This window comes from Vombatus ursinus, unplaced genomic scaffold, assembly GCF_900497805.2.
Source record: "Vombatus ursinus unplaced genomic scaffold, bare-nosed wombat genome assembly UNPS02014801.1, whole genome shotgun sequence".
NCBI lineage: Eukaryota > Metazoa > Chordata > Mammalia > Diprotodontia > Vombatidae > Vombatus > Vombatus ursinus.
Genome location: NW_020954579.1, coordinates 8,105,434 through 8,125,214, shown reverse-complemented (window position 1 = coordinate 8,125,214; position 19,781 = coordinate 8,105,434). Strand labels below are relative to the sequence as shown.

Below are 19,781 nucleotides of genomic sequence, written 5' to 3'. Positions count from 1 at the left end.
CTGGAGGCAGGTGATGTGAGTACTCCAAAGGGCAATAGGTGATGGGGGAACGCCTGGGGCTTATGAGTTCAAATGACAAATCCTTCTCCCAGTAGGTCACTCTGTGTCCAGAGGTGGCCCTGGTGAGGAACAAGTGGTTCCGTGGACCCCAGAAGATTCTGTCAGGGCTGTGGGTGTATGTGTGAGTGCTTAGTGAAAGTAGCCACTGAATTGGGGAAGCCAGGAGAATCGTCTGGGTTTGGGGCAACATCACCCACCATTAGACTGTTTGCAGAAAGAGTCTGGGTAAACCAGCCCCCGGGAGTGAGTGACTCACCTCCATTTCCGGTATTAGTCATTTGCTTCCAATGTGTGGGGGGCAGGGAAATGGGAGAAGAAGAGGGGGCTGGGCCCAACAGCTGTGACTCTGAGGCACGATTGGTTGGTAGTTGTCATAGGAACAAGGGTTGGTCCATCCCCCCAGCTCTCTATTTGCCAGGGAAGTGGTGGGAGTGGGATCTCTGGACTCAACTCAGTGCCAAAATAATAATAACTCACATTGAAGAAGGAAAAAAGTATTGCTCATCCAGTGTTTATCGTCTGTCATCCCCTGAGCCTCACAGCAGCTCACTGAAGTAGGTAGCACCATTATTATGATAATTGTACTACCTGCTTCAACGAGCTGTACATTTTACAGATGAGGAAACTGAGTTGAGGACCTTGGTTCCAGTCCCACCTCTGACACCTGTTCCCTTTGAGACCTTGGACAAGTCACTTAGCCTCTTAGTGCCTCAGTTTCCTTATCTATAAATTGAGGGGTTTGGACCAATTAGATCTATGACCCTGCGACTTGGTGGCTTCCTAAAGTACCTTCTGGGGGCAGCTAGGTGGCATCGTGGATAGAACACCATCCCTGGAGTCAGGAAGACCTAAGTTCAAACCTGGCCTCAGATACTTACTAGATGTGTGATCCTGGGCAAGTCACTTAACCCCAGCTGCCTCCTAAAATAAAAGAAATGAATAAATGAACTGCCTTCTGGATCTCGGTCTATGATCCTAGTGATGAGCCGTGTCTGGATTTCAGCAAAGTTACTTCCATGGGCTTCCAATATTTATGAGGTGAGGCGTGAGCTGGGAAAAAATGAATTTGTAACAGGGTACCTCCTTTGATTCTCATCCCCCCTTCTCAAGCCACCCCCCCCCAAAAAAAGAATGTATCGTAGAGAGGTTGGCTAGATGGGGAGGGGACAGAGAAATGTTGGAGACCCTAAGAATCAGAGAATGATACCTCTTGCTCCTTAGCTAAGAACATAGGCATTGTCCACTCCCCTCTGACCCCGTAAGAGTCTACACACACGGTTATTTCTCTAGCTTGGGTTGGGCCCATACACTTGAAGAAAGATGTCCATTCTCATTAGAATCCCAAGAGCAGAAGTGGGATGGGGTGATGTGGGAGCAGGATTATTGTGAGCACTAAGGGAGGAGAAACAGTTACAATCTTCCCCTGATCCCCTGTGTGGTCTGTTGTTCAGGCCCCAGCCTGGGATTTGGATGAAGACAGGGCTTGCTGATGTGGCCCAGGGATGAGAATATAGGCAGGAGGTCGATGGTAGGGAATCTCAAATTAAGAGGTAAAAAAAAAGGACTAGGAAAGGGAGAGGCCCAGGGTAAGTGGGAGGCCAGATATCAGCTATCTCCAAAAACAGAGCAGGTCAACCAGAGATCAGCCCCACCCAGCCTTTCCCACCAGGGTAGCAGCCAAGCTGGACTGTGCCCAAGAGCCTGCGGCTCTTAGCTTGTGGCTCTCAACTGCTCACCTGGAGCCCAGAAAGCCTGAGCTGTCATTTGCACCCTGCCCCCAGAATTGGACAGGGCAGCAGGGAATGTGAGGAGTGGGGCTTAGGTTGCAGCAAGAGAGATTTAGGTTAGATAGGAAGAAGAACTTCCTGACTATCAGGGTTTTGAGCCAGGCGAAAGGCTGTTTCTGGATGCCAGGGTGTGCCAGGTGTTGAGCGGAAGGCACCAGAAGCCTTCTCCCTAGAAACTGTTGAGGGCTGGAGACAAAGGAGTCAAGGATAAGAAGTCAGGTGAAGGGTAGAGACAACATGTATCTCCAAAGGCTCAGCTTCTCATCCTTCCAGAGGAATGAACATTAACAAGGTTGGAGTGAGAACAAATAGTGTCCCTCTCTGCTTATTAGTTTATTCAGCATTTCCAAACAAAGGCCTCTGAGAGGGCCACCTTGAGGATGTAGCGAGAGTGGCTTAAAACACGTATTAAATCTCGGCACTGGGGACTTGGAAATGTATGTGTGCGCTCGCATACGTGTGCAGGGGGATATTAGAAAGTATCTGAAATGGGGGCTCAATGCTGAGAATGAAAGGACTTGGAGCTGAAGATCATCATGGGATGACAGTTTAATGCAAATCCATCATTTTTACAGATGAGGAAACTGAGTCAAACAAGGTTAAGTGACTTACCCAAGGTCACATTGTACTATAGAGCTATGATGTGAACTCAGTTCCTGCAACTTCAGGTTTACAGTGTTCTTTCCAAGAGAGGGATATTCAGTATCAGAGATGGGAAAAACAAAGATAGAAGAGCTTAGTATTGAGGAAGGGAGAGTCCAAGCAGGAATGGAAGGGTCAGTAGCAGAGATGAGAGGGAAGGGGGCCCAGGGATAGAGGGCTCAGTATCAGTACATGTGGGTAGGTGAATCAGGGATGGGGGCATATTGTAGGGTCTCGCAGTAAGGGTCTCCCTGATTATTCTCCCTGGACAGCTAGTTGGTGCAGTGGACAACATGAGGGAGGCTGGACTCTAAGTTCCTTTCCAGCTATGAATGTCATTCTACTGAACTAATCAGGAAGAGGATAGAGATGATTCTTTAAGTAGGCTACTCTCTAGCATCAGGGTCCTCCCCTAGAAGCAGAGACTGAGGATAGGGCACCGGCTGTGGATTCAAGACCTGAGTTCAAATCCAGCCTCAGCCACTTACTAGCTGTGTAACCCTGGGCAAGTCGCTGAACCCTGTTTGCCTCGGTTTCCCCATGTGTAAAATGAGCTGGGGAAGGAAATGGCAAGCTACTCCAGTACCTTTGCCAAGAAAACCCCACATGGGGTCAGAGTCTAACATGACTGAACCGACTCAACACTTATCTCCCTCTCCCAGATCTGAACGAAGATGAGGATGTGCTGGCTATGCTGAAGGGCTCTCAGTTCTGCAAGATCAGGTCGCTAAAGTGGCAGAAGGTCCGCTTCTACAGGCTGCAGGAAGACTGCATGACCGTGTGGTTCCAGCGCCGCTTCCGACACCCTAAGTCTCATCACGTCTGTGAGTGACCCTGTGCCCTCTATCGCTCTCCCCTCCCCAGGTGCCTCTCACAAGCCCCAACCCCCTATCTTGGGGCTGCCCGTGGTGGTCAGCCTAGCCCTTGTGTCCCCCACTCCAGCAGCTGTTGCTCTTGGCTCTTCTCCGGGTAGTTGAGGCTGGGGTTAGGGGTCAGAAGACCCGGGTTTGAATCCCAGCTCCGCCACCGACTTGCTCCGGGGTGGGGGTGAGGTGGGCTCCCAGATTTCCAAGTCCTTTCCAGCTCCGTTTAAAGCTGATTCGGTGACTCTTCGACACCCCCGCCTCCCCCTTACATACCGGTCTTGCCCCCGTCCCCGCGCAGTCTCCTTGCAGCACATCGAGGCCGTGCGCCAGGGCCATCAGTCCGAGGGGCTGCGGCGCTACGGCGGCGCCTTCCCCTCCAGCTGCTGCCTCACCATCACGTTCAAGGGCAGGTGCAAGAACCTGGACCTGGCAGCGTCCACCGAGGAGGAGGCACAGCGCTGGGTGCGTGGCCTGGCCAAGCTCCGGGCGCGTCTGGACGCCATGAGCCAGAGGGAAAAGCTTGACCAATATCCTTTCCTGGAGCTGGGGCTGAAGCAAGATCCCCGGGACTGCCAGCGGGTCCTTCGGTACTCCCCAGGCCTCAGGACCTAGACTGTGGCCAGAGTTGTGTGTCTATGTGTGTGTATGGGGGGGGGGGGTAGTTCACAGCGAGGAAGACACTTTGACCCAGACACGCCTTCAGTCTGTCATCACCTGTATGACCCAGAGCAGTCACCTAACCTAGATTGCCTCAAAATACAAACAAACTAGCCATAGACTGAGAAGGTAGTCTTTAGGGAAGAGGATGTAAGAAAAAACCCAAGGGAGGGACCCTAGGGGTTGGGCTTACTTGCCCAACCTCTTCTGACCTCAGAAACTAAGTAGGGTGCGCCTGGCTTTGCGCTAAGCCCTGGGGATACAAAGCGACTCTTAGACTAGTTCCTTCCCTCAGGCAGTCAGTTAACAAACATTATTGTGCTTGTGCTAAAAAAAAAAAAGGCAAAAAATAAAAATGCATTCCCTGCCCTCAAGAAGTTTGTATTCTAATGGAGGAGACAACCTACAAACACCTAAGCACATAACAACTGATTGACCAAGTAGGTAGAAGATAGTCTTGGAGAATTGACCGAATTTAAGGTTTGGGGGAAGGTATGGGGGAGGAAGGGATCTGGAAAGGCCTCCATCGAAGGTGAGATTTGAGTTGAGTATTCTGGGAGATCTGGGAAGATTTGAGAGGAAGATAAGGAGGGAGAGCCTTTTAGGTAGGCTTGAGGATAGACAGAGAAAAGGAGTGAGATCAGGGTTGGGGAAGAGTCAGGAAATGGAGTATCCTGTAGGAGGAACAGCAAATACACCCTCATCGTAGTATCCAAGTAGCTCGGTTATAGAATAGGGGAGAAAGAAGTAGAGTGTGAGAAGACTGGGAGTCTGTGAAGGGGTCAGGTTGTGAAGGGTTCCAGGCCAGTCTGATAAGACTCACACAGTGGTTGCCTTCATTGTGATGGAGGAGGCCCAGTGGCCATACCCTGAAAGTTCCCAGTCTCTGCCTTCAGGGAGTCTGGCTGATGGATTGGGAGGGCACAGTCAACCTACCAATCAATCTGTCAATCATCTTATAAGTACTTAAAATGTGCCTGGCACGGTGCTACGTGGGGATTCGGAGACCAGAACAATCAGTCTCTGCTCTCAAGGAACTTACATTCTATCGACATGTATGATAGTGAATATTTAAGTATGAACATGATGTATGCAAAATTAGCAGCTGGGGCAAGGAGAGGTGGAATCGGGAAATACCTCCTTTGGAGCTGGTATTTGAGTTTAGTTTTGAACGAAATCAGGAATTCTAAGGGACACAGGTGAGGAAGGAGCGTATTCCAGGTGTGGGACACAACCTTGGCAAAGGTACAAAATCTGGAGGTAGCGTGTCTTGTGTGAGCAACCCCAAGAGGGCTGATTTGGAAACTCCCAGCGTGATGGGGATGACAGTCCCAGAGAGGGCTTCAGAACGAAAGAGAAGACAAGGCATACACCCAGGATAGAGATTGAGAGATGAGAAGAGCAGTCCAGGCAGGGAGCCCTGGGCAGAGGGAGGGAGAGTGTATGAGGGGGAAGCAGGTAGGGGCAGGGGTGCAGATCCTCTCAGTGTGTGGCTTCCTGAACTTTCTCACTTGGATCCATGGCTACCTACATCAGGCAGATTCAGACCACGACAGCAAGATGAGTTTCAAGGAAATCAAACACCTTCTTCAGATGGTGAACGTGACCATGGATGACATGTATGCCCATCAACTATTCAAGGTACTCTGTTCTCACCCAGCCTCTCCCCCCACTTACCAGTCTGACACCATTTTGCTTTTCTTCTTCATCTCTTTTCCTGGCACCCTTCCTCTTTTTTCTTCTTCATTCTCTGGATCCCTTTGTTTTATGCTAACTGAATCACTCAGTCCCTAACCCCCTCCCTGCCACCCCATGCCCTTCAGCTCTCAGACCACCTACTCCCATCATAGAATAGATTTATAGATTTAAAGCTAGAAGAGACCTCAGAGGTAGTACAACCACCTGTTTACAGATGAGGAAACTGAGGCACGGAAAAGTTAAGCTATTTGTCCAAGGTCACAGTCTTAATGTGTGGCAGAGCCAGGATTCAAATGCAGACAAGTCTTCTGATTCCAGATTTAGGCTTCTCTTCTCCCATCCAAGTGTTAAGCAGGCCCAACGATACTTAGTTTCTGAGGTCAGATGAGATTAGGCTTGTGAGCCCATCCCTTACGGTCCCTTTTTTGGCCCTTTTCTTTCATTCTCTTTCCTACTGACTACCTATTTATTTTTTTTAATTTTTAATTTTTTTAGGCAACCAGGGTTAAGTGACTTGCTCAGGGTCATACAGCCAGTAAGTGTTTGAGGTCAGATTTGAACTCAGGTCCTCCTGATTCCAGGGCTGGGTGTTCTATCCACTGTGCCACCCAGGTGCCCTTTTAGGGGAGGGACCCTGATGCTACAGAGCAGCCTACTCAGAGAACTGTCCCTACTCTCTTCCTGATTAGCTCAATAGAATGACATTCAAAGCTGGAAAGGATCTTAGAGTCTAACCTCCCTCATGTTACAGAAAGGGAAACTGAGGCACTTGCCCAGGATAGGGAAATGGCAGAACTGAGACTAGAACCCAGTACTCTTGCCTCCCTGTCAAGCACTTTATTCACCCCTACCCCTTTTTCTGGAGAATTCGCTGACTCATTGCCACCACCTCCCTCCCCAGCCTCTTGAGCTCAGCTGTTAGTGAGACAGCAGGCTCTTCTCTCTGGAGTTTGCAACATCTGGGACTCGTTACCTTAACTGTCAGGTTAAATCAGGCCTGGGTGGGGACACAAGGGGAATTTAGGGGTCCTGGCCCTTTATCCTACAAGGAAGCTGGAGAGCCTGGAGGCTCAAACTTTTTTTTTCTTTATGTGTCTACATTTTAAAAAATTAATTTTGTAAATGAATAAAAATCTATTTTATTTCCTTACCATCTTCCATTCCCCACTGAAACACAAAAGGAAAAAAAAATCTTTGTAATAAATATGCATAGTCTAGCAAAACAAATTCCTGAATGGCCTCGTCCAAAGAGAAATATGTCTTATTGTGTAGCTTCCCCTCTCAGGAGGTAGGCAGCGTGCTTCATCATTCACCCCTCTGGGATCAGGAGGTTTGAACTTAGATTCCTCCTTTCCCCCAGCTGCCCAACTCCGAGATCTCTAACCCAAAGTAGGTGAGGGACCTGACGGATGGAAGTGGGGAGGGAAGAGTCCAGCCCAGATAACCTTCCCCGCTTTTGTTTGGTTTGCTAAACTTCGACTGGTCACACGGGGAGCATGTGTGGGCACACCCTGGGCCCACGTCAGCACAAGTACCATGTTTGTGGTGCTTGTGTGAGCACACACTAGGCTCCTCCACCATGTGGACTCATACAGGTGAACACAACACATACCATGCAGACATAGTATGTGGGCCTGTGGGCTCATGCTATAATCGAGGAGCATTTAACCTGAAGAGTCCATGAACTTGTTTTTGTTTTTCATTTTAAGAGGCTATTGGACATCTCTAAAAGTCTCATGATAGAAAATGCTATCCACATCCAAAGAAAAAACTATGGAATTTGAATGCAGATTGAAGCATACGATTTGCTATTTTTTTTCTTCTGTTTTGTTTTGTTTCCTCTTTCTGGTGGTTCCTCCTATTGGTTCTTATTCTTCCTTACAAGATCACTAATGTGAAAATGTTTAGTAGAAATGTATATGTATAGCCAATATCAGATTGTGCACCATCTTGGGGAAGGGGGGAGGGAGGGGGAGAAAAATTTAAAACTCAAAAGTTTATGGAAGTGATTGTTGATAAATCAAAATAAATTAATAATAATAAAAAAAAGAAGCTATTGGGGTTAAGTTACTTACCCAGGGTTACATAGCTAGTAGGTATCTCAGGTCACATTTGAACTCAGGTCCTCCTGACTCCAGGGCTGATGCTTTATCCACTGGGCCACCTAGCTGCCTCCCATGAACTTGTTTTTAAAAAATATTCCAATATAATCAGTATCCTTTGTAATCCAATGGATTTTTATTTTATGCGTTTTGAGAAGGGGTGGTCCATTGTCTTCACTAGATTACTGGAGGGGTCCCTGACACAAAAAGGGATTAAGAATTCCAGTGTGGTGGATAGATTGCTGGACCGGGAGTCAGAAAAAATCTGGGTTCAGAATCCCTGTCCCCATACCCCTGTGACCTTGAATAAGTCATTTAACCTCAGTTTCTTCATCTGTAAAAGAATGTTTAATAGTAATAATAATAATAGCTAGAATTTATAGAACATTTTTTAAGGTTTGTAAAAAGCTTTGAAAATATTTTCTCATTTTATCCTCCTAACAATCCAGGGAGGTAGTTACTATTATATCCCCATTTTATAGGTGAGGAAACTGAAGCAGACAGAGGTTAGGTGACTTGCCCATGGTCATACAGCTGGTGAGTGCTTAAGCTCAAATTTGAACTCTGATGTTCCTGATTCTAGGCCCAGTACTCAGTGAACCACCTAGCTACCTATAATAATATTATTAATTTATTTTTAGTTTTCAACATTCACTTCCATAAGCTTTTGAGTTTTAAATTTTCTCCCCCTTCTTCCCCACTTCCCTCTCTAAGATGGTGTGCAATCTGATGCCTATAATAATATTTATAACACATCAAAATTGTTGGCTGTAATAACATTTATAAAGTGCTTTAAGGTGCTTTACAAATATCTCATTTGACCTTCACAACAACCCTGGAAGGTAAGGCTATTATTATCCCTGTTCTTTGTAGTTGTTGTTCAGTTGTTTTTTAGTCCAACTTTTTGTTATCCCACTTTGGGGTTTTCTTGGCAAAGATACTGGGGTGGTTTGCCATTTCCTTCTCCAGTTCATTTTACAGATAAGGAAACTGAGGCAAAAAAAAAACACAGGGTCAAGTGACTTGCCCAGGGTCACACAGCTAGTGAGTATCTGAGGCCGAATTTGAACTCAGGTCTTCCTAAGTCCAGGCATGGTACTTTATCCACTGCACCACCTAGCTGACCATTGCTGTCCCCATTTCCCCTCAGCTTGCTTGCTTTGTGGACAACAGTACAGTGCGTGGGGAAGAGGGCTGGGTTAAGGCTTCAGGAAACTTGAGTCTATTCCTCCTGGCTCTACCATACACTAGCCATGGAAAGCAAATGAGGTAGCCAGGAAGCCCAGTGGCTAGAGCCATGTACTCAAGAAAGACTCCCCCCACCCCACCCCAAACCTCCCATGCTTACTAGCTGTGCGACCTTGGATTAGGTCACTTCAACTTTTCTATGACTCAGTTTACTCACCTGTAAGATGGGGATAGTAATAATAGCATTTTCCTCTTAGGGTTGTTGTGAGCATCAAATATGATAAATAGAAGGAATCCCAAAATTCGTAATTTTGCTGTTTTAAGCTATTAAAGCTAAAAATGGCACTAAGATTTTTAGGACACCTTCTCTCTGTCAAAGCACTTTGCAGATTTTTGAAGTGTTATGAAAAAACAACAGCTAGCTATTATTATTATGTGACCTTTGGCAAGCCACTGGTCACCAGCTTAGGTCTTAGTATTCTCATCTGTCAAATGGGGCAACAATCCCTGCTTTACTTCCATCCTGGGAGGATGTAAAATTCGATGGTTGTCTCTGATAGAAAAGGACATGTTGTACTTGTGAGAAGACACTTGTATCACGTAGAACATATGATAATATTAGGAATGGTAGTAATGATGATCATGAGGTCAAAATTTGTCAGAGGTGGGAGGGGACCTGAGAGCCATCCAGTACTGCTCCTTCCTTTTATAGACCAGGAAACTGAGTCTCAGAGATCAGAGATGACATGACACAGGTCACAAGTAGCATGACAAGAATTTCAACTGGCTACAAAGCCATTGTTGGTTTTTTTTTCTTTTTTTTCTTTCTCTCTCTTTCAAGACGTGGGTTCGAGGTTCAGCTCTAATGCTTACTAACTGTGTAATCCTGGGCCAAGTTTTGGACCTCAGTTTTCCTTATCTGCAAAATGGGGACAGTTCACACTTGCAGTCCTGTTGTGGGTAAAGGACTTTGTCACCCTGACAGTGTTTTAGAAATAAGCGCTGCTCTCCTCTAGTGATGTTTTTGTTTTTTTGTTTTTTTAGGCAGTTGGGGTTAAGTGACTTGCCCAGGGTCACACAGCTATTAAGTGTCAAGTGTTTGGTCTGAGGCCGGATTTGAACTCAGGTCCTCCTGACTTCAGGGCCGGTGCTCTATCCACTTCACCACCTAGCTGCCCCCTCTAGTGATGTTTTACAAAGCATAGTGACTCCATATGCTAGCTAGTATTATTATACCGGTATCATTATCATTATCATCATCATTATAAGTTGTTTGTGTTGTGCTGGACTTTGACAGTGCATCTGGTGGGAGGGGAGTGGGGTGGAGAGCCCAGGTCCCCTCCTGTAAGATGTCTCGGTGTCCCTAGGAGTGTGACAGCTCTCGGAACGAGCAGCTTGAAGATGCTGAAATCGAAGAGTTTCTCCGGCGGCTGTTGAAACGGCCGGAATTGGAGGAAATCTTTTACCGCTACTCTGGGGAAGACCGAGTCCTGAGTGCCACTGAGCTGCTGGAGTTTCTCCATGACCAAGGAGAGGAGGGAGCCACTGTGGCCCAGGCGCAGCACCTAATCCGTACCTATGAGCTTAATGAGAAAGGTGTATGTGTGGGAGAAGATGGGCTGGGCCAGGCTTGGGGGGACTGATCTTGGAAGGAAGAACAGAGGAAAGAGAGCTGGGTGAAGGGTGGGAGGAAGGGATGAATTTGGAATGAGTAAGGAAAGGGTCTAGACATGACGGTGGGAATGGGGGTGAAAGGTCCCAGGAAACCTGGGGCAGGTTACAAAGGTTTGGGGGAATGAGTGGGAGGAGGAGGAGGAGGCTGGGGTGCAGGGACCTGGGGAAGGAGGGGTGTGGCACACTGCAGAAGGAAAAGGGAATGTGTCCAAAGGGCTGCGAGTGGCCAGGGCTGAGAAGGTTACCTCTGCCCTCTTCCCTCCTGCCCATCCTCCAACCAGAGCTGACTCCTCTTCCCTCCTGCCTATAGCTAAACAGCACAACCTGATGATGCTGGATGGTTTCATGATGTTCCTACTGTCACCTGACGGCGCTGTCCTGGACCCAACGCACAAAGACGTCTACCAAGACATGAATCAGCCCCTCTCCCATTACTTTATCTCCTCTTCCCACAATACTTACCTGACCCAGTCCCAAATTGGTGGTGTCAGCAGCACAGAGGCCTATATCAGGTATGACTAATGGGACCCCAGAGTCTGAGGAACTCGTACCTGGGCCCTGGGGGCCCTTCCTTGGGCAGCAGCATGAAGACCAAGAGAAAATGCATGTACTTAGGTATGTGAGCCAGAGCTGCTCAAGGGCAACTGAGTCATTGAAAGATGGGATCTTTAGCTCTCCAGCCCCCATCTCAGGCCCCCTGGGACCTTGTCTCAGGCATAGTTTGTAGTATAGTGGAAAGAATGATGGATTTAGAGTCAGAAGACCTGGGTTCCAATATTACCATTTACAAGCTGTATGGCTTTGGGCAAGGTATTTAGCCTCTCTGGGCCTCAGTTTCCTAATCTGAAAAATGAGAGGATTAGATTCGATGGCGTCTCGGATCCCTTCTCTCCCTGTCCTGAGCTGGGCCCTCTCTTCTTCCTCGACCCCCATCAGGGCATTTGCTCAGGGCTGCAGGTGTGTGGAGCTGGACTGTTGGGAGGGGCCGGATGGAGAACCTGTCGTTTATCACGGGCACACATTCACCTCTAAGATCCTTTTTCGGGATGTCATCCAAGCTGTGCGGGACCATGCCTTCTCGGTGAGCTGCTGCCCTGCCCTGCCCTGTCCCATCCTGACCTGTCCTGTCCTATCCCAGCCCTCAGCCCCAGACACTTGTGTGATGAGACATCTGTCCCATCCCAGTCCTGACTGTGCCCTTCATTATCCCTCAACCTTCCCCAAGACTTCCACAGTGACCTGCCGCCAGCTTCCTCTCTCCTTTGTCTTGTGACCTCTCAACCAACCTCCTTCCACCCCCCTGCCCCTGCCCCATGACATCCATCCATCATGCCAAGACCTCCCCCTCAGCCCCATCCATGCCATGATTAGTGTGTGAACAACCCAGAGTCTACAAAGCCTCATGACCCTGTGTTTTGGGGGTCGGAGGAGAGTTCAGAGGGTCCTGCTGTTTGATTTCATAGAATTAGAATCAGTCAATCAGCATTTATTAAGCACCTTCTATATCAATCAACAAGCATTTATTAAGCACCCACTATATGCCAGGCATTGTGCTAAGTGCTGAGAATACAAAGAAATAATAAAAAACCAGTCCCTGCCCTCAAGGAGCTTACATTCTAACGGGGGAGACAATATGTACACACACACACACACACAATAGATGCAAGATAACTTTAGAGGGGAAGGCACTAGCCTTTGAGGGGTAGTGTATGATCACTAAAGGCCTTGAGCAGAAGGGTAGATCTTGAAGGAAGCCAGGGATTCTAAGAGGTGAGGACAGAGGGCATTTTAGGCACAGAGCCAGTGCAAAGACAGACTAGAGATAGAGCCTCATGTGTGAGGAGCAGTAAGTAGGCCGACGTCACTCAACATCACAGATTTAGAGCTAGAAGCGACCTCAGAGGCCAAGTTCAACATTTTGGAAACTGAGGCAGACAGTGGTTAGCTGACTTGCCCAGGGTCACACACCTAGCGTTTGAGGCAGGATTCAAACTCGGGTCTTACGGCACTCTTAACTATACCACAGAGTTCAACAGCGGGAGTAACGTCTTAAAAAACTGGCAAGTTTAGAAGAGGCTAGGCCTGGAGGCCGCAGGTTCCCCACCCCTGGGCTAGGTTGTGAAGAGCCTTGAATGCCAAACAATCATAGATTTAGAGGCGGAAGGGACCGCAGAGGCCACCTGGTCCCGTCCTCTTCTTTTTACAAATCGGAAAATCAAGTTTTCGAAAGGTAGCGTAGACGGTAAGCGGCGTCTGATTCCCCGCCTGTCTGGACTGCCCACTTTTCCCCTGTACTTCTTGTCCTGGTAGGGTGTGGGGCTGGGGCTCAGCCTGAGGGTTTTGAGGAACAGAACCTCCCTGCTCCCCTTCACCAGCTGTCTCCGTACCCCGTCATCTTATCCCTGGAGAACCACTGTGGGATGCAGCAGCAGTCCACCATGGCTCACTATCTACGGACCATCCTGGGGAACATGCTGGTGACAGAAACTCTGGACGGGAAAATCCCTGAAGAGCTGCCTTCTCCAGAGGTGATGCCCCCACCAGACTGGCAAGGAGTGGGAAGTGAGGGAGGCAGGGGGTCTGCTCCCCATGGGAGGGCGAACCCCTCCCCCCACATCTGGGTTTGGGAGCTCTGACCGGGTCAGAACTTGATGATAAAGCTGGGCATCCCAAGAGGGGAGGGATATCCTGGCTGAAGGGTTCAGTGTCTTGGCAGGGGAGAGCATTGGGAAGGGATGTGTGCCCTGAGCAACGGGGCCATGAGCTCTGGGAGTTTGTAGCCATCTGTGTTTGTGGAAGCAAGGTGGGGAGGAAGGATTGACCCTTCTCTCTTGACCTCCACAGCAGCTGAAGGGCAAGGTTCTGGTGAAGGGCAAGAAACAAACTGTCCATCAGAAAAAAGAGGCTCTGTCTGACCCGCCTGCGGAGGACAAAGAAAATGAACTTAAGGTTTGGGGGTGCCCTCAAGATCAAACAGCCTTGGGGAGAAAGGGAAGGAAACAAGTGTTTGTTAAGCGCCTACTGCGTGCTAGGCCCCATGCTAAGCACTTTCCGAATATCTCATTTGATTCTTACAAAGACCCTGGGAGGAAGGTGCTATTATTAATCTCCATTTTATAGATGAGGAAGCTGAGGCAGACAGCAATTAAGTGACTTACCCAGAGTTACTCAACTAGGAAGTAGTTGAGGCTAGATTTGAACTCGAGTCTTCCTGACTCCATGACCAGCCGTCTATCCACTGTGCCACCAATCCTAGTTGCCTTGAGGGGCTATGAATCATTCAGCTCGAGGCCTTAGGCCCTGTGGAGTTCCCCCCAGCTTCCTGAGGGTTCTAGGACCTTTTTGGAACATGTCTAGGAGGCCTTTGCCTAGGCAGGTGGGTGAATAGAACACTGTACTTGGAGTCAGTAAGACCTGGGTTCAGATCTTTCCTTAGATATTTCTTAACTCTGTGACCCAGCAAATGAAATCAAGCTTTTACTTAGCCGCCCTCAGTTTCTTTGTCACTTTTTTTTTGGCTAGGCAATGGGGTTAAGTGACTTGCCCAGGGTCACACAGCTAGTATGTGTTATGTATCTGAGGCTGTATTTGAACTCAGGTCCTCCTGAATCCAAGGCCAAAGCTCTATTCACTGCACCACCCAGCTGCCCCCTTCTTTGTCGCTTTTAGGAGTGGACTCAGTGACCTCTCCCTTCCAGCTCTAAAGCCATGATCCCCTGGCTCCAGGGTTTCTGATTTGCTTTGTTCCAATTCTTTACTAATCACAGTACCCTAACCAGAGAAAGACAGCTTCGGGAACCTTTCCATCCCCCGACCTGGCTCTGTTCTCTGAGTCCAAAGGTCTGCTGTTCCCACACCCTAATTACCCGTTGCCGTCATAACTGTATGCCCAAGTCTGGAGTCTATCTATTCATATAACAGTGGGTTTTCTTATTTTTCTTTTCTTTTTTAAGAGTGGATTTTTCTAGGGTTTGTTTAGGGGGCAACAGAGAATATACAATTTCATAAACAATAGTTATTGGGCGGCTAGGTGGCACAGTGGGTAGTGGTGCTGGACCCAAAGTCAGGAAGACTGACTTTCTCCAGTTCAAATCCAGCCCTAGACAGATACTTACTAGCCATGTGACCCTGGTAAGTCACTTAACCCTGTTTGCCTTAGTTTTCTCATCTATAGAATGAGCTAAAGAAGGAAATGGCAAACCACTCTAGTTAGTATCTTTGCCCAGATAACCCCAAATGGAGTCATGAAGAGTGGGACACGACTGAAAAATGACCCAACATTTACTAGAGATACAACTAGCATAGGGATTCTTTAAAAAAAAAAATTATTACTTATATTAACATTTATTTAAAAAAATTTTGGTTCTAAATTCTCTTCTTCCTTCCTCGTCCTCCCACACTCACTGAGAAGGTAAAGCAATGTGAAATCATAGCATAGGGATTTTTAACCTTTTTTGTGGTTGAGGACTTCTTGGACAGTCTGGTGAAGCCTATGCATCCTTTCTCAGAATGATGTTTTTAAATGAGTAATATTAAATCCATAGGCTTATAAAGGAAGCCAATTATATTGAAACATACTTATCCAGAAAAAATTTTTTTCTTAAGTTTCAAAGATTTCAAGTTAAGAGCCCTTAGTCTAGAAGAAAACAACATGTTCCTGGGTTCAATGGTATTTAAGTTTTCGAAGTTATTCCAGGGGCAGCTAGGTGGCACAGTGGATAGAGCACCGGCCCTGGAGTCAGGAGGACCTGAGTTCAAATGTGGTCTCAGACACATAACACTCACTAGCTGTGTGACTCTGGGCAAGTCACTTAACCCCTATTGCCTCACAAAAAAAAAAAAAAAGTGCCATCAAAGTTATTCCAGCCAGCTGGAGCTCCCTCGTTCTACTAGGGTCCATGATCCAGGATCTGGAGTACCATGATGTCCAGCCCATGGAGAGAGTAGCCACTCCAGAATACCCCCATGTACATTTGGGATTTGCTCAATTGGGCGCTGTGGATTGTATTCTGTAATCTAAAATTTATTCTCAGACAATGATAGCTAACATTTATATACTACTTTAAGGTTTGTCAAATACTTTTCAAATATTATCTCTTTTGATCCTCACAACAAACCTGAGAGATAGGCACTATTTTTACCCCCATTTTACAGATGAGGAAACAGATGAGGCAGGCAGGGGTTAAGTGACTTCCCCAGGGTCACACAGCTAGGAAGCATCTGAGGCTGGATTTGAACTCAGGTCTTCCTGACTCCAGGCCCAGTGCTCTATGGTGCCACCTAGCTACCACATTTGATTGCATGATGTTTGATGGTGTTTGAATGTTCCAACACCTCTCTCATTTCTCCTCCCACCCCCACCCAAGTCATTCTATCCCAAGAGTGGAAAAATAAAGAAATATAAAAGATGTGGCATAGTGTTCCTATTATGTCAAAACATCAAAATAGTCCAAGGGATACCCAGAGCACTTCCAAGAGTCACAGAAACAATCCCTTTCCTTATAGGAGTCTGATGGAGGAGATTATTGAACTAGAGGGGGTTTGCTATTTTATAAAGAGGATTACATAGGGGGTCTGGGTGGCTGTTATTGGGGAGTGGGATCCAGGAGGAGTAAAGGATCTTTGGAGCCTAGATTTTGAGCCTGAAAGGACCTTCATTTAACAGATGAGGAAGTGGTCCCAGAAAGATGAAAGTGATTTGCTCAAGGTCAGAGAAGTAGTGACAGAGCTAAGATCCCAACCCAGGTCATCTGACTCCAAATCCAGCACTTTTCCCACTATCCTCATGATGTTTGGAAAAAAAAAAACCAAAACCAGCTATCTCCCTTCGTCCTCACAGCTATTGTAGTCATCTCAGGTTTCCTTGAAAGAAAAGTCATCTGGGCAGCAACAGAAGGAAGAGTTTGGGTCTTTCTCATCAAGTGGGAAGAAGGAAGGGGGGTGAGGGTGGTACTCAATATCTGGGGGTGGTCCTTGGAGAGGAGGGATGGGTCATGGAAGAGCCAGCTCTGGGCTTTAGGCTGTCATCATTTTATTCAGTGTTCTAAGGATTCTGGCTTCTTTTCTTCCTTGTGCCAGATGTTGGAAAATTTAACCTTTTGGGGCCTCACGCTGTTCACCTTTCATTTCTCTGCACACTTTCACTGGTCACTAAGCCCTCTTCCTGGCCCCTGAGCTCCCTTGTTTCGGAGATCTGGAGCACCCAGTCTTCTTCTAACTATGTTTTCCTTCCTTTGCTGTGGCCACCATAAATGGATACCCGAGTCTGGAATATGTTCTCCCCTTTCCTTTACCCCATGCATTCACATATAAAAGTGTATTTTCTAAAGGTTTATTTACATCTATGGAAGAAAACATGCAGGTAGGTGGCTCAATGGATAGAGTGCTGGGCCTGGAGTCAGAAGACCTCAGTTCAAATGTGGACTGAGACACTCGTTGTGTGACCATGGGCAAGTCACTTAACCTCTCTTTACCTTAATCCACTGGAGAAGGAAATGGCAAACCACTTCAGCACCTTTACCAAGAAAACTCCACGGACAGTATGGTCCATGGGATCCTGAATAGTCAGCATGACTGAACCACTGAACAATGACAAAATGGGAGGGAACAGAATATACCCATTCAGATATCATTCAGTTATTTGAAGTCCTTCTTGAAGAAAATCTAAATTTCTTGACTAGATGTTTTATCTAGACCTAGCTTGGTCGAAGACCTTCTCTAGGTCTTGAGCCCATTGGGTCCAGTTCTAAAGAGAGAATAGAGTCTTCTGTCTTGGAATATCACCAAGCAGGGTCAGAATGTCCACTTGTGTTCTGAATTGAACTCATTGGGAATTAATTCATTGGTTTAATTTCAGCCAGCCTTCTGATAACATGGTTGGGGGTGGGGGGAGGGGGAGAACAGCCTTGAGGGTTCCTAACTATTTGCCACATAAGTCCCTAAGACCCCCATTGCCCCCCCACCCCTACAGTAAAAACAAGAAGTACAAGACAGTATTCTCATAACCTCACAACTTCAGAGTAACCCAAAGGGACAGACAGGTCATCCTGAAAATTTACAAAAGACAGTCTTCATACAAGGGCTTAGCAGAGGATGTTGCTTTGAGCCATAGTGGGATTGGGTTTGGGCAGGGAGTTCTTAGCCTGGGGTCCATGAACTTAAAAAAATTTTTTTAATAACTATTTCATTGTAATTAGTATGATTTGTATTAGTATCATTTGTAACAGAGGTTAAATGACTTGCCCAGGTTTACATAGTAAGTGTCTGAGGCCACATTTGAACTCAGGTCTTCCTGACTCCAGGCCCAGCATCCTGTCCCCTAAGGTATCTAATTTCCTGTTTTCTTCCATAAAGGTAAATAAACTTTTAGAAAACATACTTTTATGTGTGAATGCATGGGCTACAGGAAAAGAGAGAAGAGATTCCAAACTTGGACATCCATTTACAGTGGCCACAGCAAATAATAATGATGATGTTGAATTATATTATATTATATTATATAATGATATATAATAGAATATATAATAATTACATTGAATTATATAATGATGTATTATATACAATAATTACATTGAATTATAATATATAATATAATAATTATATTGAATTATATTAATAATAATTAGTATTATGTCATTTTATGTACTTAAAAACATCATTCTGCGGATGGCTCCATTGGCTTTACCAGACTGCTGAAGGGGTGTATGGCACAAAAAGGGTTAAGAAACCCTGGTTTGGAGGATTGCAGAGGGAGTCTAGATATGGAAAGGGAAAAAGAGGGAGTCTTGAAACCTGTCTTCTTTGCCCCCCCCCCACTTTAGTTGCTAAAAGTCAAGTCTTTCACAAAGAGAAGAAAATCATCCACACATAAATTGGAAGAGTCTGTCCTGCCCTATATAGAGGAAGAAGAGGAAGGAAAGGAGGAACAAGATGAGAAATCTGAGGAGGAGGAGGAGGGAGAGGCAGAGGCTGGACAGTACAATAAACAGGTGAGCTTGGGGACTGAGGTCCAGAGGGCCAGGGCCAGCTAGAGTGCCTTACGTGGGAGTTCAAAGACCAGAAGGAAAAATGGAAGGGGAGATGGAGAAAGCTAGTGTTATCCCTACCCAGGTCTTTCCCTATTCTCTGAAAAATTCTTTTTCTCCCTTTAAAAGTTTTTTCTAAGTTTTATTTTTCCAAATTAACAAAAATCTTTCCCCCTCCCTCCATTGGAAAAAGGAAAGAAAAAATAAAACCCTTGTAACAAATTAGCCTAGTCTAGCAAAACAAATCCCCACATTGACTGTGTCCAAATACATATATATGTTTCATTCAGTAAGTAGCCTGAGGCCATCGGCTCTCTGTCAAGAGGTGGGTAGCATGCTTCTTCACCATCTTTCTGTAAATCACGTTTGGTCATCGAGTTGATCAGGGTTCTTAAGTCTTTCAAAGTTGTTCAAACGTTGTGTCTTATTAAGTTAAGACATTGGGGCAGCTAGGTGGCACAGAGGATAGAACACCGGCCTTGGAGTCAGGAGGACCTGAGTTCAAATTTGGCCTCAGACACTTAACACTTACTAGCTGTGTGACCTTGGGCAAGTCACTTAACCCCATTGCGTAGCCAAAAAAAAATAAATAAACAAGTCATGACATTATCTTCCCGATTACCTTGGTCTTCTTCAAGAATGAAGGACAAACAACATTGTTGTTGCTGTGTAAATTGTTCCTGTTTCTGCTCACCTGATTCTTTATCAGTTCATGCAAATCTTCCCAGGTTTCTTTGAAGCCATCCCTTTCATCATTTCTTACAGCGCATTAGTATTCCATTACATTCATATACCATATTTTGTTCAACCATTCCCCGATTAATGAGCCATCCCTTAATTTTCAGGGTTTTTTGCTACCACAAAAGAGCTGCTATAAATATTTTTGTGCGTATGGATTATTTCCCCTTCTTTGATCTCCTTGGGGTTCAGGCTTTCTTTATTCTCTTTATACTGACTTCAGGATTCCCTTACTCCCTGAGTATATGAAGATATTCCTAAACTATTCAGGATTCCCTTCCTCCTTCCCTTACTCCCTATGTATGTGAAGATATTCTTAAACTGTTCAACATAGAACATCTGACT

The 19,781-nt window shown here is 46.3% G+C and overlaps 1 protein-coding gene across 4 annotated transcripts in view; it reads left to right on the top strand.

Annotated features, from left to right (window-relative positions):
* The window catches only part of PLCD3 (phospholipase C delta 3), a 30,498-nt gene that overhangs the window by 6,393 nt on the left and 4,324 nt on the right, over positions 1-19,781 (top strand). For 3 of the 4 annotated variants that reach the window (XM_027873351.1, XM_027873353.1, XM_027873354.1), the window contains exons 2-10: positions 3,152-3,313; positions 3,654-3,882; positions 5,524-5,653; positions 10,368-10,596; positions 10,985-11,186; positions 11,611-11,755; positions 13,050-13,202; positions 13,519-13,623; positions 18,495-18,662. In XM_027873351.1, coding sequence (XP_027729152.1) covers positions 3,152-3,313; positions 3,654-3,882; positions 5,524-5,653; positions 10,368-10,596; positions 10,985-11,186; positions 11,611-11,755; positions 13,050-13,202; positions 13,519-13,623; positions 18,495-18,662 — 1,523 coding nt within the window. The remainder of the gene's footprint in view (positions 1-3,151; positions 3,314-3,653; positions 3,883-5,523; positions 5,654-10,367; positions 10,597-10,984; positions 11,187-11,610; positions 11,756-13,049; positions 13,203-13,518; positions 13,624-18,494; positions 18,663-19,781) is intronic. The other variant, XM_027873352.1, reaches the window with a different exon arrangement.